Below are 23,367 nucleotides of genomic sequence, written 5' to 3' on the forward strand. Positions count from 1 at the left end.
CATTATGTTATCTACCCCCACCCTAGTTCTTTTTTTTTCTTTTTAATTTATTTTATATTTATTTATTTATTCCCTTTTGTTGCCCTTGTTGTTTTATTGTTGTAGTTATTGATGTCGTCGTTGTTGGATAGGATAGAGGGAAATGGAGAGAGGAGGAAAGATAGACACCTGCAGACCTGCTTCACCGCCTGTGAAGCGACTCCCCTGCAGGTGGGGAGCCAGGGCTCGAACCGGGATCCTTATGCCAGTCCTTGTGCTTTGTGCCACCTGCACTTAACCCACTGAACTACAGCCCGACTTCCCCTTTTTTTTATTTTATTATTATTATTATTATTATTAATTTATTTATTTCCTTTTGCTGCCCTTGTTTTATTGTTGTAGTTATTATTGTTGTTGTCACTGTTGGATAGGACAGAGAGAAATGGAGAGAGGAGGGGAAGACAGAGAGGAGGAGAGAAAGATAGACACCTGCAGACCTGCTTCACCACCTGTGAAGCGACCCCCCCTGCAGGTGGGGAGCCAGGGGCTCGAACCGGGATCCTTATGCCGGTCCTTGCACTTTGCGCCACCTGCACTTAAACTGCTGCGTTACCACCTGACTCCCTTTTATTTTTTTTTGATAATTTTTTTTTCTTTATTGGGGGGATTAATGGTTTGCAGTCAACAGCAAAATACAGTAATTTATACATGTGTAGCATTTCCCAGTTTTCCACATAACATGCCCCTCATGTTCCAGGACCTGAACCCTCCCTCCCGCCCAAGTCCTTTTTAAATTTATTTTTAATTTTTTATTTATAAAAAGGAAACACTGACAAAACCATAAGATAGGAGGGATACAACTCCACACAATTCCCACCACGAGAACGCTGCATCCCATCCCCTCCCCTGATAGCTTTCCTATTCTTTAACCCGCTGGGAACATGTACCCAAGGTCACTGTGGGATGCAGAAGGTGGAAGGTCTGGCCTTTGTAATTGCTTCCCCACTGAACATGAGCGTTGACAGGTTGATCCATACTCTCAGCCTGTCTTTTTCCCTAGTGGGGAAGCCTGCCCTGCCTCTTATCCCTTCTCTCTCATTTCTTCACCTCTATCTCAAATAAATAAATTTCTTCTGAAAAATTATTTTTTAAAACTTTTATTTTATTGGATAGAACAGAGAGAAAATGAAGAGGGGGAGGTACAGAGAGGGAGTGAGATACCTGCAGACCTGCTTTTCCACTTGTGGAGCTTTCCCCCTGCAGGTGAGGTTGCGGAGCTTAAACCTGTGTCCTTGTGCATAGTAATATGTGCATAGTAATATGTGCACTTAAAAGTTTTTCTCCTTTTATAGGGGAGTATCAGAGAGATCAAATTCAGATTTTAGTCTTGCAAGTTAAATGGAGTGTGAGGAGAACTGACAGATGTCTGGGCTAAGACACTTTTTTATTTGGGGGGATTAATGGTTTACAGTACATGTGCAAATTCAGTACATGTGTAAAACTTTTCAGTTTTCTGCAAAGCACTCTCACCCCAGCCTAGGTCTTCCTCCATTGTCATGCACCAGAATCTGAAAGCACCCTGCTTTCCCCTCCCCCTAAAAACCTTTACTTTGGTGCAGTACACCAAACTCACTCCAAGTTCTACGTTGGTTTCGCTTTTCTGCTTTTCTGTTCTTTTTTTTTTTTTTTTTTTAAACAAGAAGTTTATTTAAACAAGACGTTTGACTTGAACGGAAAACTATTTAGGATTCATTTCTTTAGAGTAATTTAACCCTACTTAAAGACTGATTGCCCTACATGTAACAGCTACATACAAAAAAGTTATAAAATTGTCCTTGGTTTTACAATGATAAATGAAAAACATTAAGATTCTCCAATCAAACAAGGTATGCAAGAATTTTTATGTTGTTCTTTTTGTTAAACATTGAGAGCAAAATAACGTACTGGAATATAAAGATAAGAGCTGAATGAGCATGCCACTAATGGAGAAAGGGGGTATTTTCACAGAACCAGTATTTTCCCCATCCCATCTCCATTTGATGTCAATCAAAACATACCATTGGCCATTGAGTTAAAAAAATGCAATATGCTTGTACACATACACCAGTTACTTTATGTACAATAAAGGAATGGGGAAGGGGAAAATGAAAGAATAGAGAAAAACTATACTGTAGTAGTCAGGATGTGGTGGAACCAAATTGTGGTTTTCTAATTGAGAATGTCTTCTTGGTCTGGAGGAACAGAGTTCTGGAGTAAAGTAGCAGGTTTCCTTTTTAGTAGACATCTCCTATCTGCTGCTGGAACACATCAATTGTATCTTCATCCTCCATTTCCTGCTTTTCTGTTCTTATTTCTCAACTTCTGCCCCATGAAATCATCCCATACTCATTCTTCTCTCTTTTTTTAAAAAAATATTTTATTTATTTATTTATTCCCTTTTGTTGCCCTTGTTTTATTGTTGACATCATTGTTGAATAGGACAGAGAGAAATGGAGAAAGAAGGGGAAGACAGAGAGGGGGAAGAGAAAGACAGACACCTGCAGACCTGCTTCACCACTTGTGAAGTGATTCCCCTGCAGGAGCCCTGGGCTCGAACAGGGATCCTTACACGGGTCCTTATGTTTTGCGCCACTTGCGCTTAACCCACTGCGCTACAGCCGCTGCGTTATAGCCCGACTCCCTCTCTCTCTCTCTCTTTGGATAGGACAGATAGGGAGAAAAATAGACACCTACAGATCTGCTTCACCACTTGTGAAGTGACCCTCCTACAGGTGGGGAGATGGGGGCTTAAATCTGATCCTTGAGTTTTTTTTTTTAAATATATATATACATATATTTACTTATTTATTTATTTTCCCTTTTTGTTGCCCTTCTTTTTTTTTTTTATTGTTGTTGTAGTTATTATTGTTGATGTTATCAATGTCGTCGCTGTTAGATAGGACAGAGAGAAATGGAGAGAGGAGGGGAAGACAGGGGGAGAGAAAGATAGACACCTGCAGACCTGCTTCACCGCTTGTGAACCTGCAGGTGGGAACCTGGGGCTTGAACCCACATCCTTATGCTGGTCCTTGCACTTTGCAGACTCCCAATCCTTGTGCTTTGTACTATGAGCACTTAAGCTGGTGCTCTACCACCCAGCCTCCTCATTGTTGTCTTTATTTACATTTCTCTGACAATTAAACACTTGGAGCATTTTTTAATGCTGGAAATGCCCAAATTCATTAGGACACTTCTGTGGTACTAATGAGAGAATATATATATTTAAATGAGAGACTATTTTACCACAACATTTTAAAATCTTAGGAGATAAGATCAAAGTAAGGCCTCTTAGAAGTGACATTTAGGGTCAGAATATACCGCTGGGGTCTTTAGAATTGTATCCTTGGGTGCATAATTTAACCTCTATAAACTCATTTCTGTTAATGATAAATAAGGTGTATAACATATCACCTTTAGCTGTTGTTGGTAAAACAGTTTTGTGCATGTTTTTATATTTAATAATGAGCAAGAGTTAACTTCCAAATCATTTTGAAACTTTTAGACTGTCTGAATAAAACTGAAATCCATATGGAATAAGATATCTTCTTATTCCCCAGATAAGAGTGGTTGACAGTCTCAATTAATGAAAAACTTATTTTCCTTTCTCGTTCTTGAAAGTGAAAGATCACCAAAGTTTCCTTCAATGGGGGCTGGGCTGGAACCTGGGTTGTGCACAAGGCAAAGCTACAGTACAAGTGAGCTATTTCACTGGTCCAAAACTAATTTTTTTCACAAAATTAAACTTTTATTCCCATCCTTATCAAGTCCATAAAAACAAACAAATAAACAAACATACCTAGTCTTGATGTCAGTTTTCTCCAGGTAGTTTTTAAATGCAGTTGAAAGCTGCATCCTATCAGAGGGAAAAAGACTTGTATTACAAAACAAGGATGTTTATGATACACTGAAATAATTTTTAAAAAATATATATTTTATTTATTTTCCCTTTTTCTGCCCTTGTTGTTTTATTGTTGTAGTTATTCTTGTTGTTATTGATGTCGTTGTCGGATAGGACAGAGAGAAATGGAGAGAGGAGGGTAAGAGAGAGGGGGAGAGAAAGACACCTGCAGACCTGCTTCACTGCCTGTAAAGCGACTCCTTTGCAGCTGGGGAGCTGGGGGTTCGAACCGGGATCCTTTCACCAGTCCTTGAGCTTTGCACCCTGTGCGCTTAACCTGCTGCGCTACCGCCCCACCCCCTGAAATTATATTCTAATATGAAAAATTAAAGGTTGAGTTATAGCGGCTAGGTGGTGGCTCACCTGGTTAAGAGCACACATTATAGTGTGCAAAGACCCAAGTTCAATGCCCGGTCCCCACTTGCAGGGAAAAAGCTTCACAAGCAGTGAAGCAGGGCTGCAGGTGCCCCTCTTTTGTCTGTTTCTCTCTCTATCTCCCTATCCCCTCTCAATTTCTCTGTCTCTATCCAATAATAAAAAATATATATATTTAAAAAAAGATCGAGTTATCAGGGTTGGGGACATAGCACAATGATTATGCAAAAGGCATTCATGCCTGAGACTCTGAAGTTTCAATTTCAGTTGAATTCCCTGAAAAAGCATAAACCAGAGTTGAGTAGTGCTCTGGTGGTAAAAAAAAAAAAAAAAAAAAAACTTGAGTTTCATTATTATTTACTTATTTATATTTTATTTATTTTATTATTTTTACCAGAGAACTGCTCAGCTCTGGTTGATGGTATTGCAAGTGATTGAACCTGAGACTTTGGAGACTCAGGCATGAGAGTCTCTTTGCATAACCATTATGCTATAGCTATATCCATGAAGTTTCATTATTTTTTATGGTTTAGATGTATTATTAGTTTCTGGTCTACAAGAGAATTTGATACATGTATACACTGAGAGATGGCAACCACAGTAAGTTTAGTGAACATCCATTATTGCAACTCCTTTTTACATGTAACATGTAAAAGATATATATATATATATATATTACATGTAATATGTAAAAAATAGATATATATTAGTTTTTCTTTTTTAATTTGCCACCAGGGTTACTGCTGAGGTTTGGTGTCTGCACAATGAACCCACTACTCTTGGTGGCCATTATTTTTCTTCTTTCTTTTTATTTGACAGGACAGAAAGAAACTGAGAGGGGGAGGAGAGATACAGAGGGAGAGACAGAAGAAAGACACCTGGTGCTATCCATAGCTCATGAAGCTTTTCCCCTGCATATGAGATGGAACAAGTAAAGTGTACACTCAACTGGATGTGCCACCTCCTGGCCCCTGGGAATATAGATTTCATTATAAAAGGTATTCACGCTCTTTTTCCCGTAATTACCATGACCATCAAATATGTAAGTCCCCTTTTCTTTCTCCTTTGCACGCTCTCTCTCCTTAACATGTTTTGTTTTCAATAAAAGTTTAATTTACCTGAAATAAAATAAAATAAAATAAAATAAAATGTATCCCCTAAAGGCTCAGAGTGGGTTTGATTTCAGGAGATGAGAAAAAGCCTAACTCCCAAGTTGCACAAAGAATAGAAAATGTACATATATATATATAAAAAAATGTATTTATATAAGGAAAGGAAAAAGTACAAGGGGTATAGTAGAAAACCTAGTTAAAGGAATAGTACAACCTCAAAAAAGGAATGGTAGGCAGGAGAAAGGTCTATCCCATATCTATATTATTAATACTTAATAATACCAGAACCTCATAAAGCTTAGCACATAGTAAGCACTTTTATTTGTTGGATACATTTTAAAATACAGATTAAGTTCTGCCCATGAGTGAGATAATTTGTAGTGAAAGATACACTTAAACTCTATGACAGCTCCTTTACTTAAGTTACTGAAATAAATTAATCCATGTAATTCTTTCAAACATTGGAATGGGGTACTGTACCAAAGTAAAAGACTGTAGTGGGGAGGGGGAGGGTTCTAGGTCTTAGAACATGATGGCAGAGGAGCACCTAGTGAGAGTTGTATTGTTATGTGGAAATGTGATACATGTAGTGGTCTGGGAGGTGGTGCAGTGGATAAATCATTAGACTCTTAAGCATGAGGTCCTAAGTTCAATCACTGGCAATCTCTGGTACACTGAACTCTGAGTTCAATGATCAGAGTGATGTCTGGTTCTTTCTCTCCTATCTTTGTCATAAATAAATAAGATCTTAAAAAAAAAAAAGAAATGTTACACATGTACACACTATTGTATTTTACTGTTAACTGTAAACCATTAATCCCCCAATGAGGAAAAAAAAAAAAAACATTGAGGGAGTCAGGCAGTAGCGCAGCAGGTTACATGCACATGGGGCAAAGTGCAAGGGTCAGCATAAGGATCTGGGTTCCAGCCCCCGGCTCCCCACCTGCAGGGGAATCTTTACACAACAGTGAAGCAGGTCTCCAGGTGTCTATCTTTCTCTTCCCTTCTGTCTTCCCCTCCTCTCTCCATTTCTCTCTGTCCTACCCAACAATGATGTCATCAACAACAATTACTACAATAATAAAACAAGGGCAAAAAAGGAAATAAATAAATATTTTTAAAAAAACAACACTGGAATGGGATTTAATGTTAATCTTCGAGTATTTTGATAGATTTTGCCTTTTATTTTATTTTTTGGTCTGCAGGGTTTTTTTTTAATATTTGTTTATTCCTTTTTTTTTGTTGCCCTTGTATTGTTTTTTATTGTTGTAGTTATTGATGTAATCATCGTTGTTGGATAGGACAGAGAGAAATGGAGAGAGGAGGGGAAGACAGAGAAGGGGAGAGAAAGATAGACACCTGCAGACCTGCTTCACCGCCTGTGAAGCGACCCCCCTGCAGGTGGGGAGCCGGGGGCTCGAACCAGGATCCTTACACCAGCCCTTGCGCTTTAGCCATGTGGCTTACCCCACTGTGCTACCGCCTGACCCCCTGATTTTGCCTTATTAACCTTACCTCAGGAAGCTTCTTCAAATGAAGGTATTAATAAATGATAATAAATTTCTCTCTAGGCTCAAAATTTGTGTGACCATTCTCTAATCATCATTTTGCCTGATTAATTCACTCAGACTATTAAAGTATTTTGACTACCACCATTATCACTGCATTCAATGCCCATTTTGCACTTAGTTCATAATGCTTAAACTTAAAATGTAATAATTACCTGTCCAGTGCAAGCTTTTTCATTTCAAAATCAATTTTTACCTCTTCAATTTCATTTTCCAGGCCTTCAATTTTACTGTCAAAAAAGTGTGAACAAGAGAATTTTAGTAACATTAAAAAAGTCACTACTGGGGGGTCGGGTGGTAGCGCAGAGGGTTAAGTGCATGTGGCGCAAAGTGCATGTGGCGCAAAGCGCAAGGACCAATGCAAGGATCCCAGTTCAAGACCCCAGGCTCCCCACCTACACGAGGGTCACTTCACCAGTAGTGAGGCAGGTCTGCAGGTGTTTATCTTTCTCTCCCCCTCCTCTCTCTTTTCTTTTGTATTTTAAAAAATTTATCTATTTATTTTCCCTTTTGTTGCCCTTGTTGTTTTTTATTGTTGTAGTTATTATTGTTGCTGTTATTAATGTTGTCATTGTTAGATGGTTCCAGGTTGAAACCCCAGCTCCCCACCCACAGGGGAGTAGCTTCACAGGCGGTGAAGCAGGTGTACAGGTGTCTATCTTTCTCTCTCCCTCTCTGTCTTCCCCTCCTCTCTCCATTTCTCTCTGTCCTATCCAACAATGACGACATCAGTAACAACAACAATAATGACTATAACAAGAATAAAAAGACAACAAGGGCAACAAAAGTGAAAATAAATAAATAAATTTTTTTTAAAAAGCAAGAATAACTACAACAATAAGACAAGAGCAACAAAAGGGAATAAATAAACATTTTTAAAAAACAGTGTAAAATCTTAGTAACAACTAATACATAAAACTTAAAATGTGACATACGCTTCAATTTGCTTTTCTTGCATGATTTCTTCTGGCTCCAGAGTTTTATCTTCATCTAAAAATAAATATTTTTTTGAAGTTAGTGGTGTGCAACAGAAATAAAAGTCATAAAATGCAATTAAAAATTCTAGTTGTAGGGCCAAGCAGTGGCACACCTGGTTAAGCACTTACATTATAATGTGCAAAGACCTGGGGTTCAAGCCCCTGGTTTCCCTGAAGGGAAAGCTTCAGAAGTGGTGAATTAGGGCTGCAGGTATCTTTCTCTCTCCCCCTCCTCTCTCAATTTTTGTCTCTATCCAATAATAAATAAAGATTAATTTTTTTCTAGTTGCCATATTACAAAATATTCTTTTTGGGGGGCAGTATTTAAAAGTTGGATAAGGGCAAGAGACTGGCCCACTTAATAACAGCCCTTTTGGTCAACAGCACAACATCTAATCATCTGGGGCCCTATGTAGGGAATCCTTGGATTCCCACACAAATATGATGGACCTAGATCTCTAATGGATCCCTCTCTCTACTACCACTGGTCACTTCCATCAAGAACATCTTGTGAGCCCTCCCAGGACCTTGCCCTCACCATAAAGCTGCGACAGGGAGAGCAACCATTGCCAAAGGGAGTCTGGGGGTATCCTGCTCTTCCACTTGAGGAAGACAGGTCCTAAATAAGTATAGCCTGCAATGTTCCCAGCTGTGACCATGAGCTGTGAGCTCAAACCAATAGGGACTCAAGAGGTTACACAGGCTCTGGTGCTAAATATAAATATATATATGGGCCCTGGATCAGGTGGATGGAACTAATTATGCAAATAATTTTTTTTCATGAATGGAAGTACTCACGACCCTAATCCAACTTTCTAGCACTTTTCTCAACTCTGATACCATTCTCTCAGACAATATTCTTATCCAACTTTAGGCTAGCTCAAGCAAAAGTACCATAGTTGTGTGCCCAGGAACATGCCTAAGATAGACTTCCTAACTTTATTCTACCCTAAAATCCCTAATCTCATCTGCTCTAATCCTATTTTTTAGTTCCTGTTCATTAACCATTTTCTCTCAACTTAGGTCATGCCACCTTCCAGATACCAAGTTACAGACGCTACCATGATTCCATCCTGACTTCTCTAGGCAGACGACCTCACCAATGTGTCCTGGAACCCCACCTTTCCAGGGATCTGCCCCACTAGGGAAAGATAGAAAGAGGCTGGGAGTATGGATCGACCTGCCAATGCCCATGTCCAGTGGAGAAACAATTACAGAAGCCAGAACTCCTACCTTCTGCACCCCAAAAACAACTTTGATTTATACTCCCAGAGGGGGAGAAGTGATAGGAGGGAAAAGATAAGAGGACTCTGTACTCTAGCTCCATCAGCACCCAGAGAGAGAGAAGGAAAAGGACAGGGACATATGAGATAGTAATGTTGTCATGAGTGGCTTGGAGGAGAAGAGAGTATTGAATAAGAAAAAGAAGGGGCAACTATGTATAAATGTGGACAGATAGTAGAGATGATGGATGGCCCATGTCTACAACCTCAAGGGAACTATGGTGGCTTGTAGTGGGTAGACTAAAGGTTCAGAACACGAGTGGTGGGAATGGTGTGGATTCAAACACCTGTTGACATGTAATTTTGTAAAAATAAATAAGTAAATGTCCAATGCTTTATCTACTGTGCCACCTCTGGGACCACAGGGGCTTCAATTTTCCATGAAAACTTTTTTCAGCCAGAAAGAGACAGGTGAGCCAGTGCTCATAGAATTTAAGGAAGCTGTAGCACAGTGGTTTCATTTCCTTTCTCTCTGATTCTCTGTCTCTATTTGAAAAAGTCACCCTGGGGAGTCGGGCGGTAGCACAGTGGGTTAAGCGCAGGTGGTGCAAAGCACAAGGACCAGCGCAAGGATCACGGTTCAAGCCCCTGGCTCCTCACCTGTAGGGGAGTCACTTCACAAGCAGTGAAGCAGGTCTGCAGGTGTCTATCTTTCTCTCTCCTTCTCTGTCTCCCCTCTTCTCTCGATTTCTCTCTGTCCTATCCAACAACAATGACAACAACAACAATAATAATAACCACAACAATGATAAAAAAAAGAAAAAAAGAAAAAGTCATCCTGGAGTGGTGAAACACCAGAGATGAGCAAAAGAGAAAAGAAAGAAAGAGAGAGAGAGAGAGAGAAAGAAAGAAGCAAGCAGAGATAGAGGAAAGATACTGTACTGTAACACTGAAGCTTAACTTCGGTAGGGCCCACGACTAAGCAGGTGCTGGAGAGTGGATTTTTTTTTTGCCCCCAGGGTTACTGCTGGGGCTCAGTGCCTGCACTACAAATGCACTGCTCCTGGAGGTCATTTTTTCCCTTTTGTTGTCCATCATTGTTTTTGTTATTATTATAGTTGTTATTGCTATCATTGCTGTTGAATAGGACATAGTGAAATGGAGAGAAGAGGGGAAGACAGAGGAGGGGGAGGAGAAAGACACCTGCAGACCTGCTTCACCACTTGTGAAGCGGACCCCCCCCACACCGGTGGGGAACCCGGGGCTTGAACCAGGATCCTTTTTTTTTTTGAACCAGGATCCTTATGCCAGTCCTTGAGCTTTCGCACCATGGGCGCTTAACCTGCTGTGCTACCACCTGGCCCCCGAGAGTTGATTTTTCTAAAACAAGGTTTATTTTGGGCAGGGGAGATAGCACAATAGTTATGTAAAAAGACTTGCATGCTTGAGGTACCAATGGTCTCCAGTTCAATCCCCAGTACCAAAATAAACTAGAGTTCAGCAGTGCTTTGGTAAAAATAAATAAATAAAACTATTTCCTGATGGGAGGGGGAGAGGTAGAGTGAAGAGCAGAGAGGAAGGAGGGGAGGGGGCTACAATGCTGTTACAGCAGCCCTTGGGCATGGGGGATGAATCTCGTATTTGTACCACCTCCCAGGTAGCTATTTTCTTTTCTCTCAAGTAATATTCATCAAACCCACAGAATTTTGTTAGCAAATTAAAATACTTACTTGCATCAACCATTGACTTATATTCCAAGAGTTGCTGTTTTGTTTGTGACATCAGTCTAAAAACAGATGAAGTGAAATTTGAGTTACTGAGATTTTACTCATTAGTACATTTAATAAAATCATGCTTTTCAGAAACTGATGTTACCAAATGAGTATAAACTCGGAATTTATCTTCTAGTCTGGTCTCTTAAAATAGGTATAAACAATTTTCTTTTTTGTGTCCAGGGTTATCACTGGGGCTGGGTGCCAGCACAGCTAAGCCACTGCTCCTGCAGGTCATTTTTTTTATTTTATTGGATAGGACAGAGAGAAATTGAGAGAGGAGGAAAAGATAGAGCAGGAGAGAGCAAGACAAGACACCTGTCCTGCTACACTGTCCATAAAGGGTATAGAGAAGCATGCACGTGACGCAAAGGGCAAGGACCAACCTAAGGACCCCAGTTTGAGCCCCTGGCTCCCCACCTGCAGGGGAGTCGCTTCACAGGCGGTGAAGCAGGTCTGGGGGTGTCTTGTCTTTCTCTCCTCTTCTCTGTCTTCCCCTCCTCTCTCCATTTCTCTGTCCTATCCAACAATGACGACAACAATAGCTACAACAATAAAACAACAAGGGCAACATAAGGGAAAATAAATATTTTTAAAAGAGTATAAAAGAATGTTAAGGACTCAGGAGCACAAAATGGAAAATAGCATCGGTGCAGTCTAGATAAAGCGCTCAACTAGGCCGGAGCCAGTGGCACAATGGATAACGCGTCTGACTCTGGATCAGATAAAGTGCTGGGATGCATTGGATCGACCTTCTCGTGGTGCATCCCGTGAGTACCCATTTATTGGGGAAACTGACGATCCTTCCTAGCCGACTGAATCCACATGGATCCCAGTCACTTTCAAAGCCAGCAACAAGCAGACATCAGGCTCAACCTGACGCTGTTGACTGGCTACGGAAGAAGGGCAAACGCTAGAAGAAGATAAAGTGCTGGACTTCAAGAGCATAAGACTCCAAATTCAGGCAGCATATGTGCCAAAATGATGCTCTCTTCCTCTTACATAAATAAATAAAATAAATAAGTAAATCTGGGTTGTGGGGGTTGGAAAGATAGCGCAATGGCTATACAAAGGGACTTTCATTTTTGAGGTTCTAAAGTCCCAGGTTTAATACAGCACACTACCCTAAGCCAGAGCTGAACAGTGCTGTCAGTCAGTCTCGGGCCGGGTGGTGATGCACTTTGCGGAGTGAGCGCACCGGATACCTACCACCGGCAAGTTCAAGCCTCCAGTCCTGCCTAGAAGGAATGTGAAGCTAGAGCTTCAGGGTCTCTCCCCGCCCTCTATATCCGCCCCACCCCCAATTCTCTCCGCCCCAGCAAACAAACAAAAAGGACTGGAAGATATCCTAATGGTTATGTAAAAGACTCACGCAGGAGACTGAGATTCAGGTTCACTCTCCAGCACCACCATGAACCAGAGCTGAGTAGGGCTGACTCTGTGACTTTGGGGAGCTTTTTTCTTAGCCATTATGTCTTCCTCCCTCCCCCCCCTTTCTTTCCCCACATCTGGCATCCCAGGTGCCTGGATGACGCTGTTTATGTCACGTTTGTACATAAACAGTAAACAAAAAACTATTCTTATCTTGAGGGATACACAAAGATAGGTGTGAAGGTAGATAAGCCACAGAACCACCACGCCCCTCATCAAATCTTCCTCCTCCCAAGTGCTTAGAGGAAAAGTGTGAGCACAGCCCTCCTTGTAATAGTTTCTAGGCTGAAAAGGGTCATAGTTATGAGCAGTTTCAGAAGCTCAAAATCGGGACGGGCCCACATTACCGCCCGTCCGTCCCCTCCCTCCCCCTGCTAAGCTGAGGAGCCTAAGCAGCGGGAGCGAATGTCGCCGCCCTCCGCAACCCGACCGGAGCAGAGCGGCGCTACACCGCCCACTCACGCGGCTGCCCAGTGCACCACCGGAACTACCTGAGCAGCAGGCCCACGCAGTCCTCCGGGCGCGACCCCGCTTCCTCTCTGGAGTCCGCCGGGCGCGACCCCGCTTCCTCTCCGGAGTCCGCGGGTGCGGCTTCCGCGGCGGCTAGCTCCTCAGACTGCGTCTCCATTCTGGCCGGGCCACACAGCTGTTCAGTCAGACGATGACAACTACGAACTACCACCGGTTACTTTTCCCGCCACTAAGTTAACTCCCGGAAGAACAGGCGCTCCCTCCAGTTAAGCTCCACCCCTTCCGCCTTTAGCGTCTGGTTGCCATGGTTACAGCTGCCACTTGCAGTAGCTGGTCGTAATGGAAGCATTATGGGCCACTAGTGGGAGTTTGGGGCGGGCGGGGCCGGTTGTGCTTGCCCCATAGAGCTCCAATTGTGCTACAGCCAAGGCCCTGAGTTCAAGCCCGAACACATGAGCGCATCATGGCAGCTTCGTGCATGGTAGGGTGGCACTGTGTCTCACGGGGCCATCTCTCTCCAAGAAAAAATAAGGGTGGGTGGGCGGCGGTGCACCCGGTTAAACTCATGTAGTTTATACGGAACGACCCAGGTTTGAGCCCCTGCTCCCCACCTGTAGTGGGGGTGCTTCACAAGTCATGAAGCAGATCTGCAGGTGTCTTTCTTTAAATTATAAATTTATTATAAATTATAATTTTTTAATGTTAAATTATCAATTTGTACAGAGACAGCCAGAAAAAGACGAAAAGGAGTGATAGACACCTGCCAACACTGCTTCACCACTTGTGCTAACCCCTGCAGGTGGCGGCCGGCCCTTGCGCACTGTAACATGCTCAGTCAAGTGCGCAGGTGTCTTTCTCCCTATTTTCTCTTCCCCTAATTTCTGTCCTATGAATAGAGAAAAAAAAAAAAGCTGGGCAGTGGCGCACCTGGGTGAGCGCGCACACACATTAACATGCTCAAGGACCAGGGTTCAAAAATGGGGAGTTTAAGCCCCTGCTCCCCACTTGAAGGGGAGAAACTTCACAAATGGTGCAGGTCAGCAGGTGTCTCTCCTGCCCGTTTCTGTCCTTGCTGGCACTGAGCCCAGCAATAACCCTTTCGGAAAGAAAAAAAAAGGTGTGTGTGTGTGTGTGTGTGTGTGCGCAAGAAGGGTACTCAGAGTATCTTGCATGAATAAAGCCCAGAATTTATTCTAACCTGCTTTAAAATTAAAAACAAGCTAAAACTGAAAACTAAGCATTGGTTAGTGCCTAGGCTGTAGTCAGTCTCCAGCACTGCAAGTGCCAAAGTGCTCTGGTTCTCTCACAAGTAAGTTTATTAGCACAGTACTTTAAGCAATGCCTGAGGCTTGGAGATTCCAGGTTCAATACAGTCACTGCCACATAAGCCAATAAAAAGTACTATACAACTAGCCAAAAATGCCAGCAAGGTACTGCTAGACAGTAAAATTTAGAATTTTAGATGTTTATGACTTGGGGGGGTTATATTAAAACTGAGTATCTAAATGCAATATGCATAAAATTAAGGTATAAGCAAAGTGAATGCATAATATAAGTGTCACCAGGTGGGAGTCTGGCAGGCGCAGTAGTGCAGCAGGTTATGCACATGTGGTGCAAAGTGCAAGGATCTATCTGCCTGAAGATCCTGGTTCAAGCCCCCAGCTCCCTACCTGCAGGGAAGTCGCTTCACAGGTGAAGCAGGTCTGCAGGTGTCTATTCTTTCTCTCCTCCTTTGTCTTCCCCATCTCTCTCCATTTCTCTCTGTCCTATCCAACAATGACAACATCAACAACAACAATAAAACAAAGGCAACAAAAGGGAATATTTAAAAAAGCATCAGAAGTGTCATGGGGCACAAAGGGCAAACAACAAGCGAGATAGACAATCAAAAATTTATTTAACTAGCCATCAGAAGTATAAATTAAAATATAAACAAAGTCAGAGGAATAATTACAGTATATTCATACTATGAAAATTTAACACAAATATAGGTACAGCCTATACTTGTAAGGATATAGAATCCCATTTTTTTAAATCCTCTACCAATTTATTTGAATTGAGAGTAAAGAGTGGTAAACAGACTTTTAAAGATGCTTTTGTAGTTATCGTATTTTTAACATAAAAAGTGAGTCAAGTTAAAGCCAAGTTCTTACTTTCCTCAAGTGAAAAAGTTGAAACTAGCTAAAGTCGATGACAGTAACAACCAAAAGAAACAGGGACTAGGAATGAGGTGCTTTAAGATTTTTACTTTATGTACCCCTAATGGGCTTACATACAGCACACATTCTGTGAGGTGGCTTTAAATGTCTCCATCACCTTAGTACTTCACAGTAAAGTAAAAGCCAGGTACATAAAATAAGAATGACGTATTCCTGCAGGGAATATATACATTTGTTGGGTCCCCAGGTAAGCTGTTTAGTATCCTCCACAATTACCTTTCAGACTACTTTTAAGTTATCCTAGAACAGAAGTAGTCGTTGAGAAAAAGGACCATAAACTTTATTATAAGTATGTGTAATATAGTCTGTACAGATAGCACATGGTGCCAAGTTTGATTTGAAGGTATAGTATTCTGAGTTCATAAGTTAAACTTTGCCACAGCTTTTGCCAAATCTTGAACCAACGCAGAATTCAGTTGTGCCAGAGTGCTGATCTTAGCATGCTTTGATGTGGCATACTTGTTCTTAATAGTCTGGAAGAGAAAAGGCATAATCAAGGAAGAGAAGAGTCAATGGTACAGATGAGCATATTTCATAAAACCAACTCCTTAATGAGAAAAGCTATGTTAAGGATTCAGACGGAGTATTATTTGTCCCAACAGCCTACAGAGCGTACTGGGGACTTACCATGTGCTTTGTAAGTCCACGATTCACCATGACTATATTCTTAGCCAGATGCTGCATAACAAGGAGGAGGGAGTCCTCCGTGTAGGACAGGTAGTGCTGTAGAGTTGGTGTCTAAGACAACAAAAGACATTAAATTCTTTTGTAAAACCATTCCATTCAAATCATTCCATTCTTAGGAGAAAAAAATCAATTCAGGCAATAAGACTAAAAAAATTAGGGGTACCTAAATATAAATGTAGGTACTTTTAAATTCTGGATATAGCATCTCAAGACTTGTTTCGATAGGACAGAAAAATTGCGTAATGTATGCACTCATTTAGATGCATCACTGCCAGGCCCCTGGCAAATGTGATTTTTTTGTTTTGCCTCCAGGGTTACTGGTGGGGCTCAGAGCCTGCACTATGAATCCCCTGCTCCTGGAAACCATTTCCCCCCTTTTATTGCCCTTGTTTATCGTTGTCGAGAAGGGGAAGACAGGGGGAGAGAAAGAGACACATGCAGACCTGCTTTACCTTGTGAAGGGACCCCCCACACACACAGGTGGGAAGCTGGGGGCTTGACCCAGGATCCTTATGCTGGTCCTTGTGCTTTGCGCCACTGGAACTTAACCCACTGCGCTACCTCCCACCCCAACCTCCCACCCTTTTTTTTTTTTTTTTAACCATAGTACTGCTTAGCTGTTTTATGGTGGTGTGGGGATTGAACCTGGGACTATGGAGCCTCAGGCACAAGTCTGTTTGCATAACCTTATCTGCCCTCACTCTGATTTTATCATTTTTAAAAGTTCAGAGTAACCCTGGTCTGCTCAAAAACTTACCCATTCACCATTATTGAGAATTTTCAGTGCTAAGCAAAAAGCTCCTGCAGCAATCTGAGAAGGAGGAAAGTGCACCATATCATAATCCAGCATAGTCAATTCCATTAGGTATTTGGCCAGTGTATGTTGTTCAACATCAACCTGGGGGTGGGGGAGACAGTCATTAAACTTCAGAGAATTCCACATTGGCAATAACAGGTGCAATAATGTAAGTTCAACTGCTTATCAGGGCTGGGGAGAGCATAATGGGCAAGCAAAAGACCCATGTCTGAGGCCCCAAGTTCAATCCCCAGCACGAGCAGAAGCCAGAGCTGAGTAGTATTCTGGTAAAAAATAAAGACCCAGGTTCAAGTCCTTGGTCCCCACTTGGAGAGGGGAAGCTTCACAAGTGGTAATTAAAGCAGGGCTGCAGATCTCTTATTTCCCCCTTTTCAATTTGTCTCTATCCAATAATAAAAAGATTTCCTCCATGTAGTTAGTGATTTTAAATCAGAATTAAGACTTATTTGATCTGCAGTATGTGTTTGTTTTGTTTTTGCGTCCAGGGTTATAGCTGGGGCTGTGCCTGCACTACCAATCCACTGCTCCTGTGGCCTTTTTTTTTGATAGGACAGGGAAAGATAAGACACCTGCAGACCTGCTTCACTTGTGAAGTGACCCCCCACCTGCACATGGGAAGCTGGGGCTCAAACCAAGATCCTATGTGGGTCCTTGAGCTTCATACTCTGTGCCACACCCCAGTATTCTCTGATGTACCATTACCAACACTTTCTCAAGATCTCTACCTCTCCAATCTTAGATGCTCTACGAAGGAAGTGCAGAGGCAGAGGGCGACCCAAACCAAAATTTAAAGCTCTTAGAATCTTCATTTCCATCTGTCTGATTTGGTGCTTAGTATAGGTATTATCAGTCACAAAGGCAAAGTCGCCAATTTCTGGAGGGTACATTTCTTCATATTTGCTTGCAACAAACATAGCAGTAACACCAACCAGCTGCAGCATCTTCTTGGGCACACAATTGTTCTGCAATGGTAATTAATTTTTTAGTAGATATTTGAAAAAGACCAGTGACAACAAGGGGGGGGGGGGACACGACATACTCCCACAGCAAAATCTCAACACCCTATTCAAGACAGATTTTAGTTTCAAGTTTTTTTATCACCAGCTAGCAAGACCCTAGGAGAACGCAATTGCTGAATTACACTCACCTGCATGAACCGATCAATAATAGAAACAGTCATATACATAGTCTCCTGCAGCAACCTGAATTTCATTTGAACCTGCACTAGCCAGTCAATTAAGATGGCTCTCATGTTTCCCGTGACTTCTCGACCCAGTAGGTATTTTGGCTTAACTGCTTGTTCTTCCTGGAAATAAGCAAACATTTTATTATCCTTAGAGTCAAAACTGCATATGATGAGGTTGGGTGGTAGCACATCTGGTTGAGTGGAATGAGCTACAAAGTGCAAGGACCCAGGTTTCAAGCCCCCAGTCTCCACCTGCAGATGGAAAGTTTCATGGTGAATAAAGCAGTGCTGCAGGGGGAGAGAAAGGTAGACATCTGCAGACTTGCTTCACTGCCTGTGAAGTGACTCCCCTGGCAGGTGGGGAGCTGGGGGCTCGAGCCGGTATCCTTACTCCAGTCCTTCTGCTTCACACCACATATGCTTAACCCACTGTGTTACCGCCTGACTCCCAATTTGTCTCTACTCTATAAATATAAAACAAACTCCACACATTGTTTTAAATATTCTTTTTAAAAAATCTTTAGTAACTGATAGAGACAGCCAGAAATTGAGAAGGGAGAAACAGGGAAGAGAGAATAAAAGACACCTGCAGCCCTGCTTCACCACTTGCAGAGCTTTCCCCCTGCAGGTGGGGACTGGGCCTTGAACCCTGGTCAACCAGGTGCATTACCACCCGACTGCTCCCACAGTATTTTCAAGCAAAATATATCAATTGTTCAAAACTCTAAGCCCTTTAAGATCCTTAAAAATTAACTCAAATATTTGGTCACTACAAGCAGCTCTCATCACCAAGGAAGGCAGGTTTTTCACACTGGCAGGTATGTTCAGCTCCAAACTGCTGGCACAGTAATATAAGGTATGCAAGTCCTATAGCTCAAGTTCTGACACCATCAAATGTCAGAGCTGAGTGGTGCTCTAGTCTCTTTCATAAATATAAACTAATTAAAATAGTCAAAACACGAGTAGAATAGCAGAGTTTTACATCAGCTGGAACCCAGGTGGCACCACACTCCTTTTCCATTAAGCACCAGCATATTACCTCACTACTCCAAAGTTAGAACAGAAGGAAAAGCAAAAGCAAAGCACTAAAAAGGTGAAGAAGAAATTCAAAGCAGAAGGTTGACAGTCAAGGGAATTGTTGCAGGACAATTCTGTAGCACACCTGGTTGAGCACATGATACCTACCATGCATTAAGGATCTAATTCTAGCCCCCACTGCAGAGAGGAAGCTTCATGAGTGTCTCCCCTTGCCCCAATCTGTCTTATCAAATCCAAGGGGGGAATGGCCACCAGAAGTGGTAACTTAGTCCTACAGGCACGAAGACCCACACTGGTGGCAACAACAAAAAAAACACCCTACAAATACCAAAGACTTCCTGGACACTGCATACACACCTGCCATATTAATCCAAAAATCTCATGGTTCTCCCCATCTCTATGTAAAAGTGACCCAGACCAATGAATTTGAGCATGTATGATATTTATCTCAGGTTAAAACAAAAAACTACCATTCATGTTGTGGACTTTCTATTTAAAGGCCATGGCTATGCTGAGAGTTCAGCTCAGAGACAAGAGTTCATGCCTCACATGTTTGAACCTAGGTAATACTCTTACTTAGAATTTTCCCTATTCAAAAAAATGGCAGGCAGGGGCCCAGAGGTTAAGTGCACATAGTATGAGGTGCCAAGGACCCAGACAAGATCACCTGTAGGTGTGTGTGGGGGAAGGGGGGCGGGAGGGAGTGCTTTGCAAATGGTGAAGCAGGTCTGCAGGTGTGTCTGTCTTTCTCCCTCCCTGTCCTGCCCCAACAACAATGGATTTGTAGTGCAGGCACCAAGCCCCCAGTGATTACTCTGGAGGCAAAAAAACAAAAAGGCAGGCTTACACTATTTTTTTTTGGCATTCAGTATAGGATTATGGACAGCTGCTTACATCCTCCTTGGATTATTGTAGCTATTTCATGGAAAATATCTGAAAACTACATGCACTTTAGGAAAAAACATACTAATTAGACTACTGACCTCAAGTTGTCTCAGATAAACATAGATATCTTTCACATATTCACTACAGAGGTTTGGGTCAGCTCCATCTTCTGCATCCACATCACTCACAGCAAGAATTACATCAGAGAAAGCTTGGCACAGATCTTCTTCTGCTGGAGCACACCCAGATGTCTCCATTGGACTTGCAGAGGGAGTATCCACCTTGACAAAGAGAGAATGCTTAAAAACAGTAGAAAAGAGGAACATTAACACTACAATTTGGATCACCAAAGGTGAGATTAGTGGTGCTAATTTGAGATTAACTGCTGAGTAGACACATAATTTCCATAAAAACAGTAGTTTGGGGGGTTGGGCGATAATGCAGTGGGTTAAGGGCACATTCGAGAAGCGCAAAGACCGGAGTATGGATCCAGGTTTGAGCCCCCAGCTCCCCACCTGCAGGGGAGTCACTTCACAGGTGGTGAAGCAGGTCTGCAGGTGTCTTATCTTTCTCTCCCCTTCTCTCTGCCCTATCTAACATCAATAACAACAATAAAAACAAGGGCAATGAAAGGGAATAAATATTAAAAAAAAAAAAACAGTTTGCCAAACTGTCTTTTTTTAAAGAATTTTTTTTTAATCTTGCATTTTTCTACCTTAATTTTATCTGATAGAACAGAGAAATTGAGAGGGAGAGACACATGCAGGACTGCTTCACCACACATGAATCTTCCCCCCGCAGGTAGGGACTGGGGGCTTGAACCTGGGTCCCTGTGCATAGTAATGAATGCACTTAACCAGGTTTGCCACCACCCGGCCTCACAAATGTATTATTTTTCAAGAAGTACTTTGCACAGCTGGTGGGTTTGGTGTAGAACTGTAAACCTTCAATCTTGTAACATACAATAATAGATAAACCACAAACAAAAAATAATTTGCACAAAAACAGTATCATGGCAGGGGAGATAGCAAAGTTGTTATTCAAGACAACTTTATGCCTGAGGCTCCTAAAAGTCCAGGTTCAATTTCCCCAGCCTCACCCCCCCACACACACACACAAGCTGGAGTAGAGCAGAGCTCTAAAGACAAAAAAATGCCATAATAGACTGAGTCAATCTGAAGTTTTAGTGATGACTGGGGCTGAAGAGCCCCATTCAGTAGAGCACACACTTGAATACTCAGCATCAAAAGCAGGGGCACTTCATGAGAGGTGGAACAGTGCTGTGGTGTCTCTCCCACTCTGAGTTAAGTAGGAAAACAGTATGCTCAGGAGTAGTGGAATCAAATCCACAGCAGGAAAAAAAACTGCTTTTCTTTTGCTTTAAAAAGCAAAGAAATTCAGACTCAAATTTTGCTGTGGAGGAAATCTGTTAATAGGAATCAGGTGAAAGGGTGGGGGAGATAACAATGGTTATGCAAACATTCTAATGCCTGAAGCTCTTGAGTTCTCAGGTTCAACCCCCCCCCCACTCCTATCACCATAAACCAGAACTGAACAAGTACTTTCGTGAAGAGGATGGAAGGAATGTGAAATAAAACGAGGGAGGGAGCTGAGAGAAGCAAGGGAGAAATCAAGTGAAGTTAATCTAAAAGGGGGTTGAGGAAGTTTCAGGAGTTGATGCTTTAGCCTTTTTGAAAGATGGAAAGGTTATCTGCTAATTCTGAATGTAAACTGAATACACTGCTATTAAGTAAGGGAACAAAGGCAAGAATATCAACGTGGGAACATTAAAGATGAGGCCCATGTGTCAACACCCCCCCATCAGCATGACAAATACCAAAATAGGCTCGGGTGAGAGCTTTTCTTCTCTCGGGGGCTCAGGTTCTAGCTCAGGTTTGGACTCTCGCTCCAAAGGCATGGGTTCCTTTTCCACAGGTTTTGGTAGTTTTTTAGCGATTCCTCTGCCAACAGCTAAAGCTTTTGTTTCCTGTAAATGAAAAGGAAAAGAGAATGGACCTTTTCTTCATCAAGGACGATGTTTCAGTCAGCTCCATTCAGAGGTGATTCGGGACAGCAGTTACCTTTTTCAGAGGCATTTTGGCCTGTGGCTGCTCGCTGACTTTGTTGCCTATGTCTCCGAGGGCCATTCTCGGTCTCAGGCCCACCTTGGACGCAGCCACGGCGCCCACAGGCACTCGCTTGGCGCCTGCCATACTGATCTTCGCCTTATTTTCAGCAGCAATCTTCGTGTTCTGGGAAAAAAAAAAAATAAATAAAAAAGCAAGACCGCTTTGAGAGTTGGCTCAATGAATCCCGAAATCCAGGGATAATTAAAAAGGGGCAGAAAGGAAGCTGCTTCCAGGAGCAAAGCAGCAACAAAGGATTCTCAGGGGAAACCTGCCTTCCAGTCTTCTCCGGGGCAATGACAAGCCAGCTTCCTCCCAGAAGCTTTAGGGAGATCGCCATTTTAGCTCCCCGAGGCAGCAGAACACTAATCTACATTCGAAAAACCCTTTAATTACCAGCGCCTTAAGTGGAGGCCAGCGGATGGCTGGGGCCGGGCCTTCCACCGCCTTTAAAAATGTCTCCGGCGAGCGAGGCTCTGGGTTCCAGCCCCGGGTACTGCGTAAAATGCCGGAGCGTTGCTCACTCAGTCAAACCATGGGGCGGGGGTTCCCCTCGACGACGCCACCCCCTGCCCGTGCTATATTGACCCAGGCTCTCTTTTCTCCCTTCATCCCTTAGCAAACTCCCCCTCCAGCCCCCCGCCACACTCCTCAGGGTTCCGTCCAGCTCCAAACCCCCCACCAGCCCCTTCCCCGAATCAAGGTCTCGGTCCACTTTTGCCCCGGGCTCCAGCAGGCGACACTGCACAACACACGCAGGAAGAAGGAAGACTGAGCTGGCTCACAGCCCGCAGTAACTTACCCTGGTGACCCGGAGGGCCATGGCTACCTCCTCACTAAGCAGCACCTCAGACGGAAAAGAGAGCGCGGGAGCCCAGGCCAGCTCAGGACGCGAAGGCTCCCCAAGGCAACAGCCGTTCCTCTGCTGCACGCCCGGAGAAACCGGCCTCGCCTTAGATTTAAACCCCGCACCGCTACCTCCTCATTGGTCTGTTCGTGGCACTCGCTCCCTTCCGATTGGCGGATGCCAGTTCCACGAGAATGCGTTTCCAGGGAGATCCCGCGAAGACATTCGAGAGTGGGCGGGGCCAGAACAGGACTGTTGTCTTTGGGGGCGGGTCAGACCGTCACGTGGCTTGACTGCGCCTGCGTTCTCTGCAGCTGGTCCTGCTGCGTAAGATCCAGCTGTGCGCGCGCGGTTCACGTAAAGAGGGGACCGCGAACCAATCCTGAGCTAGATTAGGGGAGGGACTTGTGGCCTTGGAAAAGAGACAGTAGAGCAGCTGCAGTTGGAGAAGTTGGGGGGTGGGGTGGGGGGAGCAGTTATGGCTCTCTTGTCTTTCTTTTTGTAACTAGAACACTGTGCATCTCTGGCTTATGGTGGTTGAAGATGAGAGCTCAGAGCCTCAGGCATTAAAGTTGTTTGCATAACCACTATGCTGTCTCCCCAGCCTTCTATTTCTACATAATGTAACACATTTTCTTTTCCTAATGTGGTATGTAGCAGATATTTATTTTCCTTTTTGTTGCCCTTGTTGATTTTCATTATTGTTGTAGTTATTGT

General features: G+C 43.0%; 2 protein-coding genes across 4 annotated transcripts in view; both read right to left on the minus strand.

Moving 5' to 3' along the window:
• Nucleotides 1-13,100, minus strand: part of CENPH (centromere protein H) — a 31,715-nt gene extending 18,615 nt beyond the window's left edge. Inside the window, exons 1-6 of one of the 3 annotated variants that reach the window (XM_060191255.1) lie at nt 12,924-13,100; nt 12,866-12,890; nt 10,902-10,957; nt 7,907-7,961; nt 7,127-7,201; nt 3,815-3,871 (exon numbers count right to left, since the gene is read on the minus strand). In XM_060191255.1, coding sequence (XP_060047238.1) covers nt 3,815-3,871; nt 7,127-7,201; nt 7,907-7,961; nt 10,902-10,957; nt 12,866-12,890; nt 12,924-13,002 — 347 coding nt within the window. In that variant the 5' untranslated portion in view covers nt 13,003-13,100. Of the gene's footprint in view, nt 1-3,814; nt 3,872-7,126; nt 7,202-7,906; nt 7,962-10,901; nt 10,958-12,865 lie in introns of all 3 variants that reach the window. The other 2 variants (XM_060191256.1, XM_007538037.2) reach the window with 2 other exon arrangements.
• A 1,623-nt stretch (nt 13,101-14,723) lies between these two features.
• Nucleotides 14,724-22,766, minus strand: CCNB1 (cyclin B1). The gene is made up of 9 exons (XM_007538036.3): nt 22,606-22,766; nt 21,759-21,929; nt 21,515-21,664; nt 19,776-19,958; nt 17,716-17,874; nt 17,294-17,530; nt 16,509-16,649; nt 15,692-15,802; nt 14,724-15,537 (listed from the first exon to the last, which is right to left on the minus strand). Exons 1-9 carry the CDS (start codon nt 22,624-22,626, stop codon nt 15,424-15,426), a joined length of 1,287 nt encoding a protein of 428 aa, XP_007538098.1. The 5' UTR covers nt 22,627-22,766; the 3' UTR covers nt 14,724-15,423.
• Between the last annotated feature and the right edge of the window lie 601 nt (nt 22,767-23,367).

Source organism: Erinaceus europaeus, chromosome 5 (genome assembly GCF_950295315.1).
Source record: "Erinaceus europaeus chromosome 5, mEriEur2.1, whole genome shotgun sequence".
NCBI lineage: Eukaryota > Metazoa > Chordata > Mammalia > Eulipotyphla > Erinaceidae > Erinaceus > Erinaceus europaeus.